General features: G+C 41.3%; 1 protein-coding gene across 1 annotated transcript in view; it reads right to left on the bottom strand.

Annotated features, from left to right (window-relative positions):
• Positions 1–1062: 1062 nt before the first annotated feature.
• Positions 1063–18697, bottom strand: part of LOC121441921 (oligophrenin-1) — a 358753-nt gene continuing 341118 nt past the window's right edge. The window contains exons 22-25 of the mRNA XM_041643322.1: positions 10959–11124; positions 9877–9927; positions 5929–5970; positions 1063–4741 (exon numbers count right to left, since the gene is read on the bottom strand). Of these exons, the coding sequence (XP_041499256.1) occupies positions 5937–5970; positions 9877–9927; positions 10959–11124 (251 nt within the window). The 3' untranslated portion in view covers positions 1063–4741; positions 5929–5936. The remainder of the gene's footprint in view (positions 4742–5928; positions 5971–9876; positions 9928–10958; positions 11125–18697) is intronic.

The following is an 18697-nucleotide window of genomic DNA, read 5'->3' on the forward strand; positions in this document are numbered from 1 at the left end:
CTGCTTCCCTTGCACAGTCTGACAGCCAGGTCACTTTCAGTCTGCTTATTCCCTGGACTTGGCCTGCTATGCTTGGACATAGAGGAACTTCATTCACTTGTCAACACAGTCACAGGCCACGTGCAAACCGATGAAAGAAGCAGAGCGTTATGGACTCTCAACAGATTAGAGCAGACTAAGCCAAGTGTTTCTCAAAATTTTAATGTGCATAGAAATCTCTTCTGGGATTCTCAGTATTCCTCATTGTCCGCTATGTTCAGCTAGTCCGGATTTATCCCATGCTTTTTCAGACCTAGGCCAGCTGGCCTTGGTGAGATCCCAATAGAACATCCCCATTGTCTTAGTGTGTGGGTGCACCCCTCGTGGTCCTGAGTTCCTTGCTCGTGCTCCGTCTCCTTCTGCTCCTGATTTGGACCTAATGAGGAATACTGAGAATTCAAGAACAATTGCAGTGGGTTTTTGATCCTACTGCACGTACTGGCTTTGTGGGAGCCTAGGCAGTTTGAATGCTCACCTTACGAGACCTGGATAGAGGTGGGCAGTCCTTGGGCTTCCCACAGGTCAGGGAACCCTGATTGCTCTTCGAGCAGATGAGGGAGGGGGACTTGATCGGGAGAGGGGGAGGGAAATGGGAAGCGGTTGTGGGGACGAGGCAGAAATCCCTAATAAATAAATAATTAAAGAAATCTCTTCTGGGGTCTTGTTAAAATACAGATTCATATTCCAGATGTCTCAGGTAGATCCGAGGAATCTGCGTTTCTAATGAGTTGCCAGGTAATGCTAAGGCCAAAACTGATATTTTTATTAATCCTATTTTAAAACATCTTCACTTATATTTGGGATTCATTTTCTTTTGAAGATTTATTTATTTATGAATTTTCTGTATATGGGTATTTTGTACTTCTACAAACTAGAAGGGGGCATTGGATCCCCTGTGACTATACTTATAGATGGTTGTGAGCTGTCATATAGGTGCTGGGAACTGAATTCAGGACCCCAGGAAGAGCAACCAGTACTCTTAACGGCTGAGCCATCTCTCTAGCCCAGAGGTTTGTTTTCACTACTAATTTTGTGACACTGTGGTAAACAGAAAGCCATTTGCAGTTCCCAATCTTGGACTTTAATCAATTTCTAGAGTCTTCTTATGGGTAAGTCATTTTTACCTCCCTGGACCTCAAGTTTCCTTACCTACAAGACAGACTTGCTAGCTATCACTTATTGATGCTATACAGCCTGAGAGAATGGCAAAGCTGAATAGATTAAGACTCTTGGGTTCAAAAACATTTTGTGCCGAGTTCTCTTTGAATGTTTTTACAAGACAGCGTGAGAGGAAGATGGTGGGTGCACCATCATTCCTGATATGCCGAAAGACTGTTTCCATCATGAGACTGCAGATGGAGGACATTTATTCAAGCACTTAATTGAAAATCACATGAGTGGGCTCAAGGATCTAATTCTTTTCTCTTATTTCACACTCATAGTTCATATAGGCAATTTCATATGAAAATGAAGGCTTTACTTCATTGACAATATCTTGTTAAGTTATTTAGATTCACTCTGGATTTTCCTTTGCTGTTGTCGCTAAAGCTTTTGTAGGTAGGCGTCTAATGTGTCAAGGTCAATTGTCTGCTCCTTCTTTAATAACAGCTTCACTGGTCCATGTTCTTTCAAAAGCAATTATTTCATGAGTTGCCGAACTACTTCCTTTACTTTTTGTAGTTCTTACAGAATAAAGTAATGTCTTGAAAAGGGGAGGATGTTTCCCTATTGTAGCCCATTACTTCCAAAGCACTCTTACACGACACTATTTTGTTTCTTAAACTGAATGTTTAGTTTTTGTCCTGTGCTGGCTGGATACTTCTTAATACCTCTCTTTCAACTTGAAATATAAAAATTCAATGAAATTTCTTTTTATTAAATGACCCCTGATTTTTGCTTTCACCACGGAAAACCTTTGTAGCAAGGTGACCCCAGGGCATCAAATTCCACAAAGGCACAGAGAACTTCCGTTCTCTCCAAGTGCGTGCATGTATATCACCAGTCTTCTTGATCAAACTGTACACGTGACAGGTAGGGATGTACTGGGAAAACACAGCCACACCTGGAAGGACCCTTTCTCTCTGAAAAGTGACTACAGCGACTAATTCACAGCTACCGATCACAACAAATTCTTCACTTCACAAGGTGAGTTTCGATGATCTCTTAAAACATATTAAAAATCTGATGCACTCAGAGTGAAAAGAAAACCCAACTAGGGATTATCTTTCAGCCTATGGTCTACTCCCTTACGAGGCAGCCTTGCACCACGTCCCTCCCTCACTGTTTTCCTTTCCATATTGGTTAGGCATATGGGAGTCAAGAGTCAACTCACCTCCAGCAATGTGTCCTCCGTCTAAATACCTACCTCTGAATGACATAGGGAAAATTGCAGAGGGTGAAAATTCCGAGAGGTCAGGATGGAAATCACACTTCTAGTATACATTATGTCTGTGTACTAGAGCCGGTAACAACACAACTGGGTACCCTCTTAGTCTGTACAAGAAGCTGAGTACTTGCATGATTCTTATTAGGATGACATCTAAGGTATTTGAAGTATCTGGTATTCAGTGGGTGCTTAATAAGTGTTAGCGCTTCCGTCGTCACTATCAGTTCAAGACTTAACAGTTCTCTCACCTATTTGCTAGGGTTGTTGCTAATTTCCCAGAGATACCCACGCACATATGGCCTCTTCTGATCCCCTCTTTGGAGTGAGCATCTATGTATCAAGCAGAGATGGACCAGGCCAATCTCCCTTCACGACATCATGCTTCACCACAGCCATATTGCTCTTTAAAGCAGGTTGTCAAAGGGAGAGACTTTGTTTCATTCTCCAAAAGGAGTTGATGCAGAAGTAGAACCACCCCAGCAACTGCTCCCTGGCCTCCAAAGCTGGGGACCCCTCCTTCTCAGCTGAGTTTTCATCCATGTCCCACATAACATAGCAATCACAGTGCAAAGTTTCTAGAAACTTCTTCTATTGGGATTGCAGTGTCTTTCTCTGCCTCTCCATAGTATTCTAAGACTTTTAATGTTTACCACGGCCTTTTGCCTGAGGAAAACTAGACTCAAACTGTCTTCCTAATCCTTCATGGATCCTGGCTCACTCCAGTGACCAAGTTCTACACATACACTGGCTTTTCTCTCATTAACAGAGAGGATTCAGCTCTAAGACCAGAACTCAGTAAGAGCCCCGCAAGCCTCAGAGGCCGGGGCCCGGGCATCTGCACAGAAACAGAAGCACCAACACCCTAAAAACCAGGCCTCAAAAATGTCTATTCTTCAGATTTCCTACTCCCTGCACTGCTTTCGTTTTAGTGCACTTTCAGTGACTCCAGCAGTGCTGAAAGGACCAGCAGCTTGTAGCTTGGATTTTCCACTTGCTGGCAAATATGAGAGGCTCAAGAGAGAATCAAAGCCAATAGCTCCCCAAAGAACCATTAAAGCCACCACCTACAAGGCCCCCTCCTCGATAAATGTGGCGTACTAAAAAGAACCTTATGTAGGAGCTCAGACACCTGGGATCTCGTCCTCTTGTGGTCGCTAACTTGCTCGTCATGTAAACTAAGCTGTTGTTAGTATAAATGCGTTTGAAAGTTCCTTCTAATCCAACCCTTTATGGGCTGTAAAGAGTCTTTTATCTCAAGGGCTGTGGTTCTTAACCTTTATTGGGTTGCAGTCCCATTTGAAATCCAGTAGAATGTTATGAACCATCTGCTCAGAAAAGGCATTACCCTCATGGAATTGTATATGTCATCTTGGGGGCATCATGGAGTTCCAGAATCCACAGGCACTTGGCTAAGAATTAGTTTTGTTTGCTTGTAAGATTTGCTTGTTTGCTTTTTCTTCACGAAATAAAAGAACATGTAAGCGAGAGGCAAATAAGAAGCAATAGCAACAATTCCTCGTACTCAAGTCAATCTTAGCCATTTTTCCTAACACTTGGCCCTCCCCGTTTTGTTTTGTTTTGTTTTGTTTTGTACAAAGACGTTTTCTGCTTTGTTTTATTTGTTGATTGCTGGAAAGGAAGCTATTAGGTGAAAGTAGGCAAAAGGAAAATCCAGACAGCCTAGGCTTTGACATGCAACACATGCTTAGCACTGTGAAGGACACTGTGTGGGAATGATCCACGCGGCCTGGCCCCACTGGACATCATTAACATGTCATGGTACCAGAGTGCCAATCTGGTACTAGTTAGTGTCCATATTCTCAGAAAGAGACATGACACAATTCTCCAATATTCAACTAACAGCCCTAGTCCCTTCCAAATAAGGTAAACAATGGCCCCAACTCCGGTAGCCTTTAGATCAGGGTGAGGCCTCCAAGATCAGTCTTTAGCCCTGAATCAGTCAGAGTCCAGTGACCTTTGAAGAGACAAGTTCAGAGAAGAGTGGAAAGCTGGGCTCCCCTCTTCAATACAGGTCAGTGGGTATTTTCACGTCAGTAGAGCTTGGAGCTTAAGAGAATCCTGCCATCCAGTGTCCTTGGAGCTGCTCACAACAGACATTCTGGGGAGATGAAGAGAGAATACAAAGGAGAAACAAACACATGTCTCAGACATGTGCTCCCTATTTTATAGCTTCCCAGACACTGAGGGTTCGAGGCCGGAAATGAGCTGCTCTTCAGCACCAAATAGCTCACATGGGTTTGAAGTAGACCCTTCCCCAACCTGGAAAGGGTCCCTCGAGGCCAAGTCCTTTCAAACCTAAAATGAAAAGAAAAAAAAATAGGGAGTTAGGTAAGCCTGGGTGAATATTTAACAGGTGTTAGGAAGGGGGAGGGGTGTCTCTCTAGTTTCTTACCCTAACTAGTACCTAGTCTGGAAAAGGGACTTTGTACTTTAGACTCCAAACAGCAGGTCAAGGCTGCTCTAAATAGGACTAGAGACTGTCTTTGACCCCACCTCCAATTCCCTAAAACAATCTACCAACAGGGGAAGCAAAATTCTGATACTAAAACTTCTGAGCCTGCCGCTCCGTTCTCCTCCCTTGCATCTTAATCATTGCCTTTGCGCTCCTTTCGGTATCTCCAAACTTCCTTTGCCCAGGCCTTCATTCTTAAGGCTGATAAGACACAGCTTATCTATCGCTAGGCCATGGAGGACTGGCAGTGACAGGAAAACACAGAAGGCTAAGGAGCACATGGCAAGCCAAACTCCAGATACTTGGACCTCATTAATGTTCACATTGGTTCATGTCATGCCAGAGATCTGATAACCAAGCAATCAAAGTCTTATGCAGAGAAAGACATTTCCCTGACCCCCAAGCCTCCTGTGACCTTAGCAAGTCACTTATCCCCTCTGAACTTAAGTTCCTTTGTTTGTTGAGTTGGAACACATAGTATCCTCCTTCTTTCTGGCATGGGATGTGGATCAAATGAGATCTTGGATATGAAAGTTTTGCACACTCAAATGAACATAAAGGACCACAGAGGATGGTTCAGGTGGGAAGAACTGAAGTAGTTACTTGGTCTCAAGGAATGAAGTCCCACTATAGACACATTGTCATTTGTCTAAATATCAAAGAGGAAGTCACTGGCATCCTTAGAGACTCGAACAATAGCGGAGGCAGGCAGGTCCATCGTCTCATTTTACAAACAGAAACTGAGATTTGGAAAAGGAAACATGCTTGGCCAAAATATCCAGCCTGGGATTTCTAATGAATTCAGCTGAAAAGCAATCTTACAGTAATATAGTGGAGGGGGAAATGGCAGGGAAAGAAAACTGCAAATCATATGAAACCGCACAAATAAAGTATGTAATTTTAGGGGAGCAAACTGAGACATGGAGTAAGGTCCTACCCTCTGGACTTGTGTGATATTCTAGTCTTCAAAGTCCTAGCCATGAAAAGGGCTTATTTGAACGTTTTGTCATGAAGGGTAGAAACAACATACCTGTGGCCTCAGCTCTCATCTCCAGGAAGTTTTCCTTGAGAGCTGTGGGCAAAAGAAAGAGAGCTCAATGAAGCCCTTGATGTCAGGACTGAAAAGGTTAATGGTAAACAAGTCACTTGGTTAGGGGGAAATTATTCTGCTCAGATCTTTTACTGCATTTGGTTCCATTCTTCTAGGTTGGGAAGGTTTAGAGAACCCACTATTCTAGACACGAAGCCATCTTTCAGGAGCTAAAACAATTTTTTGAGTAGTAGACTATGGGAAACTAGACACAAGACAGAAGCTGACCCAAGACCACAGTTCACATCGCATGATTATCACTGCTGGTTAGAAGGACAAGAAGGCAGGGGTCAGTACCGTGTAAAACAAAGTCCTCCTTGGTCTTACAAAAACCACACAAGCTCTGGTCAGCCTGCTGATCAGCCCTAAATTCGCCTTCCATACTCAGCTGAGAACTGGGAGAAAGAGACAACCATAGAAAAGAAATCTCCTAACAATATAGCCAGAGCATCCCACATAACAGCTGGTTCCCCCAGCTACAGCCACAGCCTTCTACTTTTCTCTCATCTCTTGAAACTACTTATAACTAGTTGCCTAAATTATCTTATTCCTATTCATGGTTTTAATTACCACCAACTATTGGGAATCTTCTTCCAAAGTGTCACTACTCATACAGTATATATGTGATGTCCCACACTAGAATTCTATAAAACATTGGTCATCCCTAGCATTTCTATTACTAAATCTGTACAGGCCCCACCCTGACAATTAGTTTGGGTTGCAGTTACTCACTGGGCATCTCTACCTGGATGTCTCACAGTGTCTTCACAGGGACTGTCTGAACCTGAGCACAGCAAATGTCTCACAAAACCTGTTTCTTTATGATTAATTGTTGTGCCATCTACCAAATTGCCCAAGTTAGACTTATCTCTCTCAGCACTTCCACAGTGCCTCCCATCTGAAAAGTCAGCAGGGTCTGCTGGAACCGAGCGCACACATCTGTCCCTGTATTCCATTCCCACAGCAACACCTTAGGTCAGACCTTCCATCAGCTCCGGCCAGCAAGATTTCTTTCCTAATTGGTCTCCCTGCTTCCCATCTTTACCACCAGAGTGATCTTTTTACAACTGAGCCAGCTCAGAATGTGCACAACTACCTAAATATCTTCAACGGCCTGCCCCCAGCAGACTACAATACAAAGAGCAAACACCTTAACATGTCATACAAGACCTTTGCAGTCTGGCTCTAATCCATTTTCCTGGTGTTCCGTTCAGCTAAGCTTTCTTCTTTTCAACCCCACATTATAGACAAAGTGGAACACTAATCACTTCTGAAGCTACATTGCCTTATGGAATATTCTCTCTTCCCTTTTCTTCCTGACAAATCTCTAATAATATTTCCTTTGAGTTTTTTTTTTCTTTTTAACTGTTGAAGAGGGCAAGAGAATGAGGAACAGATGCTATCAAAATGACAGGCTACAGTCAAGCATGCAAAGGAAAAACTAAAAGCAGCAAGGCAAGATGATCGAAGAGGTAGGCAACAATGACCATATAAGGGATTAGCCACGTGACTGGGAACATCTTGCTCAGTGGCCAGCCTGTGAATACACTACTGGTAGTGGTGGATTCAAGGTAGGAAGAATATTTTTCCTAAGCAGCTTCTGAGTAAGAACTACAGCTAGCCAAGATAGAAGGCTGGTATGTTTTAGCCTTACTTTCATTCCTTCCAAGGTGATTCTTAGGACACAGAACAGGATTAAGGCTAGGTTTGAGAAGCCCAGATAAAGAGTGGATAGAATAGCATAGGCTGAAGTGCCTGCTTTGGACAAGGCCTTCCGGTGTTGTGCTTGGTCTAAGTCTGCCCTGAGCACTGGATGACAAATCCTACCCCCTTGCAAATGTCTTTCCATGCCCTCAACATCAGTTTGGCAATGGTTTTCCTACTGAAAGTTAGCCTTCACTAGAAATTCTACTAGACTTTGTTCATGCCTCTTAAATATTCCCTTCTTAATGTCTTGACAGCCTGAACTAAGATACAGATCAATCCCCAAATTTTGCTGTGTACTTCTATTTGATCAAGCCCCAGCTCATGTATTAACTCTTCAATATGCCTGATTCTTTTTGTTCATTCCAGTTTATTTCCTTCAATTTCTCTGGTGTTTATTTCTCAAAGGATTTCTTTATCCTAGGGAGGGAGGAAGTAGTGTCACTCACAGGAGGCAACTCTATTAAGAACCTCTCTTTCCCCCTCTGCCTCGGCCCACTCTGTGGAACTCAAGGCTTCAAGCATGATGTACAAATACTTTAGCACTGAGATATAATTCCCAGTTCCACTCCAAAACCTCTTCATTTTCCATCCTCTGGTAAAAGAAATAAGGGATTTAGCCTCACTTTCATCTGTTCTGGTAAAAATAAATGATAAGTTATTGTCTAAACAGAATTTGGCTGATCCCATAGCTGCCTGTGGTGACTTGCCATGTGGAATCACATCCTGGTGAATTCGATTCATGGTATTGGGAAGAGAATGTCAAACCTATCCTGGCTCCATTTTTAGGCTGGCAGCCTAAAAACATTAACTCTTGTTCTTGGCCAAGAAGCACAACTAAAAAAATTCTCAGATTAGCCACATGAATCAAACTCACAGCAAACACCTTGAAGACTAAGCAACCATTCCGCTGGATGCTTTTGTGCAAATGCTCCCAAATGCCCAGAGCTTGAACAGTTTGTACCAGCATTTGGAAAAAAAATTAAAAACAAATAGAAGGAAGGATGAACAGAAGGAGAAGAAGGAGAAAGTAAATAGGGAAGAGGGATGACAAAAGGAGGAAATAATGGATTCTCATGTACCAGTCAAAAGATCAATTTTAGTGAGTGTAGAGGAGAAGCCAGGAATCTGGGATTTTTTTAAACAATTTTTCAAGAGATTTAGATGGATGGTCAGTTTGATAATCATTTAGTCAACTACTTACTTTTGAAATGGGAGCCATACTTACTCTGAACCCATAGACAATAGAATGCTATATTCTACAAGCCTTTGTCAGCTGACCTTATACACTATGATGTCTAAGTAAGTAAAATAATAGCAACAAAAAGACCTTCATTGATGCAAGGTTTCTTTTTTTCAGCATAACTTTGGGATGTGCGCTGGCTAGTTCTATGTCAATTTGACACAAGCTATCTGAGAGGAGGGAGCCTCAACTGAGAAAATGCCTCCATAAGATCAGGCTTTTGGCAAGTGTGCAAAACATGTTCTTATTAGTGATTGATTGGGGGTAGCAGCCATTGTGGGTACTCCTGGGTTCTATAAGAAAGCAGGCTGAGCAAGTCACGTGGAGCAAGCCAGTAAGCAGCACCCCTCCATGGCCTCTGTATCAGTTCCTGCCTCCAGGCTCCTGCCCTGCTTGAGTTCCGGTCCTGACTTCCTTCAGTGATAGACTATGATGTGAAAGTGTAAACCCTTCCTTCCCCAGGCTGCTTTAGTAGTGGTGTTTCATCCCAGCAACAGTAACTCTAACTAGGACCACATGTGTGTACATACAATAGAGTACATGCACAGGTATGTCTGTGAAAGAGAACGAGAAGCAGAAGAAATGGAAAAAAATGAGTAAGAAAAGAGACAACAGAGACACAAATTAAGAAAAGCAAGAAGGATGGCATAAAGAGAACACAGGGCGAGAAGTGCAAAAAGTGGCAGAAAAACTGAGAATGGCAGAGACACGTGTAAGAACAAGCAAGAGAAAAAGACAGGACACTGATAAGAAATAGAAGCCAATCTACGATGATTGCAGGAGAAAGGTGGGAGAGGAAAAGGGAGAGAAGGACAGAGAGGAGGGGAGAAAACAAGAACTATAGAGAAACAGAAAAGGAGGAGGAAAGAGCAAAACCTGATGAGCTGCACTTGATGCATCCATGCAGTACTGCCATTTGCCCTCTCTGCTGTGTCTCTTACCTTCCAGTTTTCCGGGATGCTGTTTCAAAGAATCTGGTCCTGGATGCCACCCTGCAAATAGAAGCCAAGCAAATATGATGAGCTACAGTGGAATACATGTGAGAAGCAAAGACCAATGGAAAGGACATGACACTCAGTACCAGACAGGTCACCAATACCAGGCCCTACCCTGGCTCGCAAAAAGCCCAGGGCAAAACTCGAATATCAGAATGAGAAATGGTTCTGAAGCCATAGGCACCCCAGGGCAAAAAAAAAAAAGATCCTTTACTACCTATAGATCCAGAATGGTAAACTCTGAGACTCACTCAGACCTGTCTTTGGAAAAGTAAATGAAAACAGTCTTTGGTTTCAAAGTATGACTGAGGGAGCTTTGCAAACACACATTGCTAATTAGTGGAAGTTGTGGAGGCTTTGATCTTTCCCTAAGTTTTACAATTATGGAAAATAAAAGACACAAGAAAAAGAAGGGTCTGGACGTGATGTGCTAATGGTCCAGGAAGATGGTCTTAGGAGGGCATGAGGAGAGGCCAGTCAGGCTAGCTATGGCCAAGCACAGCTGGTTTCTTGGCTCTACTTTTTCCCTGGCTCCCTAACCAGAGGGCCTATTGGGTATCCTGTAAGAGGATCTTTAGAGGACCTGAGTCATTTTGGATGATTTTTTTTTAAAATGTACCCTTGCAAGAAAGAAAGAAAAAAGCCCCAAGCACAAGTACAATGACAAAAATTACATGCTCATTAAATTACTTGAATAACCAGTAGCAATAACACAAAATAGAAAAGATTTTTAGAGCAGAAAACTGAAAGTAATTTTTCTTCCTCCACAGACATCAGGGCAGCTAAGAACAAATGAGTCTTTATATAAGACTTTGAAAAAGTCTTCATATGTAGTGAAATAGCCCAACTTTGGATACTGAATGGAATATTCCACACAGGGATGACACTGGATAGTCTCTAGATTATAAAGAGAATGATGTTCCAGAGTTGTCTGCTGTATACACTTAGCAACCAGAGATGGTGACCCTAAAGGCACTTCTAGTGGTCAGCACAGGCCTTAGATCAAGTTGAGGGAAAACATTGCTTACACAGATGATGGGATTTCCCCTGCATTGCCAGCCACAGTATCTGGCTTTGGTTCTGGCTTCTGTGAAACACTGGCCCGGCAAGGAGGGTCTGGGGGTCTCACTGGAGGACGGATGATTGTTTGCTTTTCTCCTGGGGGCCGAACTTTGCTGAAACAGTCAGTATCTCCTAAAAGAGAAAGCAATAACAAGGACATAAATAGTCGCCCAAATAGAACACTAAATGTCAGTCGATGACCTGGGGTTGGCTGGGTCATCTTCTCTGGTCCCCATTTCTTCTTAGCTAACAACAACTCTATTTTTGTTTTAAAATTCTTCTGGCTGATGCCCTTTAGAAAGCTTACATTCCAACCTAGACTGTACAATTTCATGTACCTTACATTTGTTACGAATTTTCTAATTCTACATTTCCTTGGCTTTACAATTCAGAGTAGTAACACATTTGTTTATAGAGATCGAAGGGACTAAGTTAGGAACTAGTATGTTTATTACAGTGCCAGCCACATCGTAGGTGATTAATGCCATAGAGTAGGTGATTGATGAGGAACTTAAATTTGATAAATTCATCCCTACTAAAATCAGATCCTGAGACTGGGGAAATGACTCAGCAGTTGAAAGTATTTACTGCTCTTCCAAAGGACACAAACTGCATCCCTAGCACCTATGTCAGGAGGCTTAGAAAAACCTGCAACTCCAGACCCAACATTCTCTGCTGGACTCTGTGGGCAACTGTATGCACATCAACATACATATGTACATAAAATGAAAACTAAAATAAACCTCAAAAAATTCCAGGTCCTTTCAGTACTAAAGTACTCTTCTATCTCACGTTGCTATCTCCACATTTCTGGCTTACAGTTTAATTGGAAGAAATAAACAAATAGTTTTTATGAAATGGCACTGGCAGGATTATGGTAAAAACAAGTACTCTCATACTGCTGGTGGCACGATAAACTGGACTAATTCTATCTAGATACCTATCAAGTATTTTGGAACAATCTGGATGTAACACAAAATTATGCATAGGTAATAAATAATTCATGCCTGTTTATCTAGTAATTCCACTTTGAAAAAAACCTTACAAGAATTCATCCAAGATAAAAAATAAGAAAAACCAGCTGGCACAAAACATACATAGCAAAATATCAGCCAGAACTACAAAAGCTAACCAAACAATTTACTCTTACAAGCAACTAACACATATTGCATATAAACTGACAAGAACTTGGACAAGGTCAAGACAAAAATGTATATTGAAATAAAGTAAAAATGAATTCATAAAGCTTGGCATGGTCACTCAAGTCCCAGTGCTGAGGACTCTAAAGCAACAGGATTGACATTAGTTAGAGGCCACCTTAGTCTACATAGTAAGTTCCAGGCAAGCCTAAGCTACAGAGGGAGACTCTGTCTCAACAAGAATGAAGGAAAAAAACTCCACCAAAAAGTACTTGTGTCTCAATGAAGATGATATTAATATAGCCATATGTGTAATAATGAAGTGGATTAGATCTTGATATTTGCTTAATATTAGATCTTAATTTTCATTCTTTCTGCAAGATGCTTAAAGTAAAATTAAAAACTCAAATTCCATCTACATAATACTGCTTGCTATAGGATTTACTAAAGTTTACACAGTTTTATTTTTCTTCAAGTCCTTCTCAGTAACTCTAAAATGCACAGGATAAAGATCAAACTTCTCAACATAATTCAAGGCCTCCTTTAAACTAGCTACAAATCATTGTTTCAGGAATAACTACCGGACATTACCTACCAAGCCTACTCTATCAAACTGGTCTCTTCACTACCCCATCAAAACAAGTCTTGATTTTTGGTTATATTAGTATGCTGATTTCCCTCTGTATGCTGTGAATATCATTGTTTAATAAAGGACTGCTTTGGGCCTATAGCAGGGTAGAACTTAGATAGGCAGGGAAAACTAAACTAAATGCTGGGAGAAATGAGGCAGAGACAGAAGGATGCCATGTAACCCCACGGGAGACAGATGCCGGAACTTTAGCCGATAAGCCACAGCCACGAGGCCATACACAGATTAATAAAAATGGGTTAAATTAATATGTAGGGGTTAACCAATAAGAAGCCAGAGCTAAGGGGCCAAGCAGTGATTTAAATAATATAGTTTCTGTGTGGTTATTTTGAGTCTGAGCTACAGTACGCCACAGAAAATACAGAGGTTCTAGAATTGTGAAGACCTGGATGTGTGGCTTTATTCTGCTATTTCTGCTGTGGGTTAATGCTCTTGTACACTGTAAATATTTGTCATCCATATTGGCTTAATAAAACACTGATTGACTAGTAGCCAGGCAGGAAGTATAGGTGGGGCAATCAGACTAGGAGAATTCTGGGAGGAGGAAAGGCAGAGAGTTACTAGTCAGTTACTGACTAGACACAGAGGAATCAAGATGAGAATTTCTTACTGAAAGTCACGTGGCTAACTACAGATAAGAATTGCAGGTTGATTTAAGTTGTAAGAGCTAGACAATAATAAGCCTGAGCAATAGACCAAACAGTTTATGATTAACATTAAACCTTTGTGTGTTTATTTGAGATTGAATGGCTATGGGACTGGGTGGGACAGAAACTTACAGTTATAAACTTCCAAGCAGTGAGAACTTGGACAGTGATTTAATGTCTTTGACTATAATTTTCTCACTTGGGAAATTGGTATATAACAATTTCATTTCATAAGGTGATTATAAAAAGTTAGATGATATACTATCCAAAACAAGCATGAATAAGTGTTAGATGATTTTTACTTCTTTCCTTCTATCGATTCCTAAGCTTGCTCACATCATAAGCACCAGATCCATTCCTTAAGAGTGTGTACAAGTAGGGAAATATAACACTAAAGCTGTTTGAAAAGGCTATATGGAGATCTATTATTTTATAAGATTTCTAAATATGTAAAATAATTTAATTGGAGTCACCATACACAGGGAATAAAGCTCTTTCCAGAAGCCATAACTTACCAAATAAAAAGCCTGCTGTCAGGTGTGAGATACCTCCCCTCAATTTGTTGATCAGAAGTGTCTTTGAGATCCCAGGACAACACAGCCTATTGCAATTGCTCTTGGTTGCCCACCAAAACTTGATGGTAAGACCCTTTTGCTGAAAATACCACGTACTTTGAACACAGGATGTGGAGAAATAAAGTTAGTACTGATCAGGAAGCCTCCTGTCTGATGACTAGCTTTCATAATACCAGAAGATATATGTAGGCTGCTGGGGGGAAGTTATCAGTGGTCATACTTAGTTGTAAATCGTATACGCTAAAATAACAACTGGCCTGGAAAGATATGATCATGGTTGCAATAATGGCAGGAATGTAACAGAAGTTACCAACTACTTTCTGATTGAATTTAGGGTCTCAAGAGGAAGAAGCACATGCCTGGTACTAAGGATGGTCTCAAATCCATGGTTGAGGAGTTCACTGGGTCAAGGGGTAAAGCCTACTGCTATCAATAAATAAACATAGAATTAAACTGACCTATAATCCATTTCTCTATACACAGATTAATATAGCAGTCAGATATCATCAGAGCAGTCTATTTGTTCCATGGATAACATTTAACACAGAAACACAAGTAGTCAAAGTGCAGAGAATAGGTGTTCATGGTTTCACATTTCTTCTCAGGCTCAGAGATCATTGCAGAAGAAAGAATGGAAAGATTATAAGAGCAATGCAGTGTCTTCTGGACATTGCAAGACTATTGCACTCATATGCCCACAGCTGCTGGGGTTATATGCACAAGACCTGCATAAGATCAAGCTAGTCAACATTCCAGGATGGAGAGTGGAGGGGCATGTAAGTCCACACCTAGCTGAGGAGATGCTGACAGCTGTTAGCTACTATGGAAAGGAGAGTCAGTTTTCTTTACACTATGGCTCTTGGTAGGGCAAACACATTCTAGTGGATGGTCCCCATACTCAGGAGAACATGGGTCATACAAATCAGACTCAGTAGGTTTTTATAAAAATAAAGAGGAAACAAATTTGAAAGGGGTGAGAGGAAAGAGGGATCTAGGAGGAGTTATGGGGAGGAGGTGGTAAATATTATAAAAATGGTGTATTTGCAAGTATGAAATTTGCAAAAAATCAAAAATTACCATAATTACGTTTTATTAGAGCCAGTTCAAATCTGAGTTACATATGAAAAATCTCAGGAGAAAAGGCAGAATTCTGATAGTACAGTATATGTAGTATACTAGTAGAGGAATAAGTAAAATATTATTCCTGTTTACAGAGAATTTCTATCTTCCCATCTAGGCTCTAGCTTATATTTATGGACATACTATTCACCATAGTTAGCATCAGGGTGATTTTCTACAACTGCATTAAATAAAAGATCATCAAAGTAATAATAATTGCTTTCCTTGACTAACAAATTTATACTGTTTGAAACATTCTCCCAGATGATGTTCATAGTCATCTGAGAAGGAAAGAATAGAGACTTCATGTCATTTCTATTTTACAGAGAAGGAACTGAGGCTCAGAATGGTAAATCTATTTACCCATTACCAGATTGTAATAGAGTAATGATTGAAAATTATTTTCTATTTTTATGTCCACTTCTTTCCCGGTGCCTGCTATGTTGTTATTAGTAGCAGTAATAGAAAATTGCAAATGATAATAATGATTAACAGTAAAAAAATAAGTAAAACAATAGTTACTATTTATTTTTATTGACTGATTTTGCAGTATGGGGATTAATACCAGGGTCTCACACAGTTCCAGTTCTGGCTACTTTTATTACCAAACACCAGTTCTGATCCAAGTTTCATTAACACCGCATTTAGTGCTTTTTTCAGGTTTCATAGTTAAGACTGGGCATCATTCTGCACAAATGTTATGCCTTTTCTACCGTTGAGGAAAACACTCCAAAATGAAAAGGAACCTCAATGCTTACCATTAACAGATCCATGTGCATGTGATTTCTACAACCTATGTAGTTCCAGTTACCAGAGGTGCAGTGGATTTCAATCCTGGCTGCACATGAGAACATGGGAAGACCTTTAAGTAAGCAGTACCCAGATCCATCCTCAGCAGTCCTAGTTTGACTAGGACAGGACTTGCACCTGGGCATGTCAGTGTTCCCCTGGTTCATGGGCAGTGTGGGCTGTAAAGTTGTAAGCCACCCAAACCCGCTTCCTCGTTGCAGGTCACACATGAGCAAAGATGGCAGTGATATTCCATTTCCACTAGTTATTGGAGGAGGGAGTTTGATAGGAAAGACACTACACTTTCAGAGCTAGAATTATTTCTACCTGAAGCCATGCCTAGCCTAGGGCTCATTTCTCTTGAGGAGTATAGCAGATATGATCCTCATAACAGCAGCCTCACTCATTACCTTTACAGCCACATCCAAATGGACATCTAACTAGGGCCTGAAAGTAAGCACCATTAGCTGTTCGTCTGATTAGGCCCTTTTATATGCAACTTCAACTTGATGATTCATTACAAGTCATGCTTTGAAGTAGCAGCAAAGAGTTTTCTTGGCTGAAAGACCCCGGTGTTGTTCTTTCTTGCCTCTAATTTGTCTCAGTCACAGTTAGGCCACAATGTCAAACTGGCAAAGCACGGAAAGAAGTCATATAACTAGGAGTCAAGAAACCTGGTTTCTCATCTTAATACTAAAACTAGCTTGTGTAAGTCAGCGGTTCATTTCTCTGCCAGTACAATAGGAAGATTGGACTGTTTTGCAGATGAATCAGCAGATGGTATCAGTCTGTAAACCTTTGCCTTTCTTTGCTAACTTTTGTATGTTTGTTTGGGAATACTATGGAAGTCTCAATTTCTTTATCAGTCTCTCCCTTCCTTTCTTCCACCTTCTTATTACCTCTCAATAAATGGATTTCAATTTCATGCCCCCTGTTGCCTGCCGGTAATACCCAAAATGCCTAAGTTGGCATTCACTATGCCCTCTTCCATTGGGCTTTAGCAGTCCTTTCTGATCTTGCTTTCCACCATTCTTCTTCACATATGCTACCGTCTAGACAAACATCATTATTTATTGTTCTGTGTGCATGTCTTGCAATGAATCATCTTTCCAAAATCCTCTTTATCCTATTCCCACATGCCCCAAATTGCATCCGCTTAAGTGCCATGTCTCTTAGGAAGCTTAAGATTCTCCAAGTTCCTTTCTCCAGCTCTGAAGGCACTGGTTGTCTTGTACTTTGAATCTTGTACTTTGGCTCTTTGCTTTCATGGCTCTTTCTCCCCTATTAGAATGGGAGCAACTTGAGAGCAAGATCCAGGTGGGACTCATCTCTGTATCCCCAAGAGAACCAAGTAAATTGCTCTGTGTGTAACCGGCAGATATTCAACAAATATTTATTGAGTAAAGAAAAATGCAATGCAGCCTTTTAGAAGGACAGCAAGGAAAGCTTTCCCTTTTTAGGCTTCCAACTGAGCTTCCTATGACACACAAGCTCAATACTCTCGGGCTTCAAGGGTATTCTGAGACCTAAAGTAAGTATTCAATATACTAGGGATTTTGTGAGAGCATTTGTGTCCAACAAGGGATGAACACAAGTGATCCTATACAGTCTCCCTGGGATCTTAAGTCCAAACTGGGATGAGAAGTCATAGGCATGGGCTATAAGCAGTCACATTAGAGGGCCAAGCATGGGAGCTCCAGGAAGTGAGGTATGGGTGGGTACCCTGGAATAGGACTGTCAGAGGACCCATGGACCAACTGGACTGGAACTGGACTAAGAAGAGCTAAATGTCCTTTTTTGTCTCTTTTCTCCACAATGTTTTTTTTTCTGTCTGGGTGTTTATCAAGTGTATAGCGAGGCTGAAGACAAAAAAAAAAAAGTAGTTCTGAGCTGTTTTCTTCTGCCCACATTTTACATTTGAGATTCCACCAAGGCTCTAGAATACAGAAAAGTAGATGTCCCTGTCTTGTAATCTGCCACTTCTTGAGCCTCTACTAGATAACTAGGTGCTTTATAGACTACTTCTACTGTTTCACACACACACACACACACACACACACACACACACACACACACACACACATCTTGCCTGTGGTAGAGGTGCTAGCCCATACTACTCATAGTGGGGAAATAAAAAGTAAAGCTGACCTAATTACAACAGCATGCTATCAAAACCAAACAACTCCTTCCATTTACAGGGTAGTTGGAAAGGCACAGGTATACACATGCCACCCTTCCTTGTTATAGCAATCCAATGGGCACAATTATGAGCCTCTTATACAAATGAGAGGCTCAGACAGGTTATGATTTACCTGAAATCCCACAGCTGGGAGAGACGGGGTCAAATTTAAAACACATATCAAGGGAAGTAATGGAGGATGGGGTTTTAACCACACATTCTCTCTAGTCTATAGAATTCCACCAAATGGCGGTCATTTTCTTTTGATTCTTGGTCCAAAACATAGGTTTCATTACAAACTTACTGCCCTCTCCAAAACATTTGGCTCCTTCCTTTCCCATCCTCTGCCAAATGGTGGTGAGCAAATATCTTAGCATGTGTGGGTTTATGGAGAGACAATAGTCATCAGTTCTCGATTTTATGCAGCTTTCTTAACACCCTCCCTAATATCCACCTATACCCCACCTCGGGCGAAAGAGCAGGGGGAAGATTGATTTTTCTTCTCCCTCAGCCCTAGCCTTCTACAATGATCTCTTGCTTTCTGTGACATTCCTCCATGCGCATCCTATAGCCTTCCTTTCCCCTTAGCCATCAACTATCCTTATGGA

This window comes from Microtus oregoni, unplaced genomic scaffold (genome assembly GCF_018167655.1).
Source record: "Microtus oregoni isolate MIOR12 unplaced genomic scaffold, Mior012 000084F_ref0000050, whole genome shotgun sequence".
NCBI classification, from domain to species: Eukaryota; Metazoa; Chordata; class Mammalia; order Rodentia; family Cricetidae; genus Microtus; species Microtus oregoni.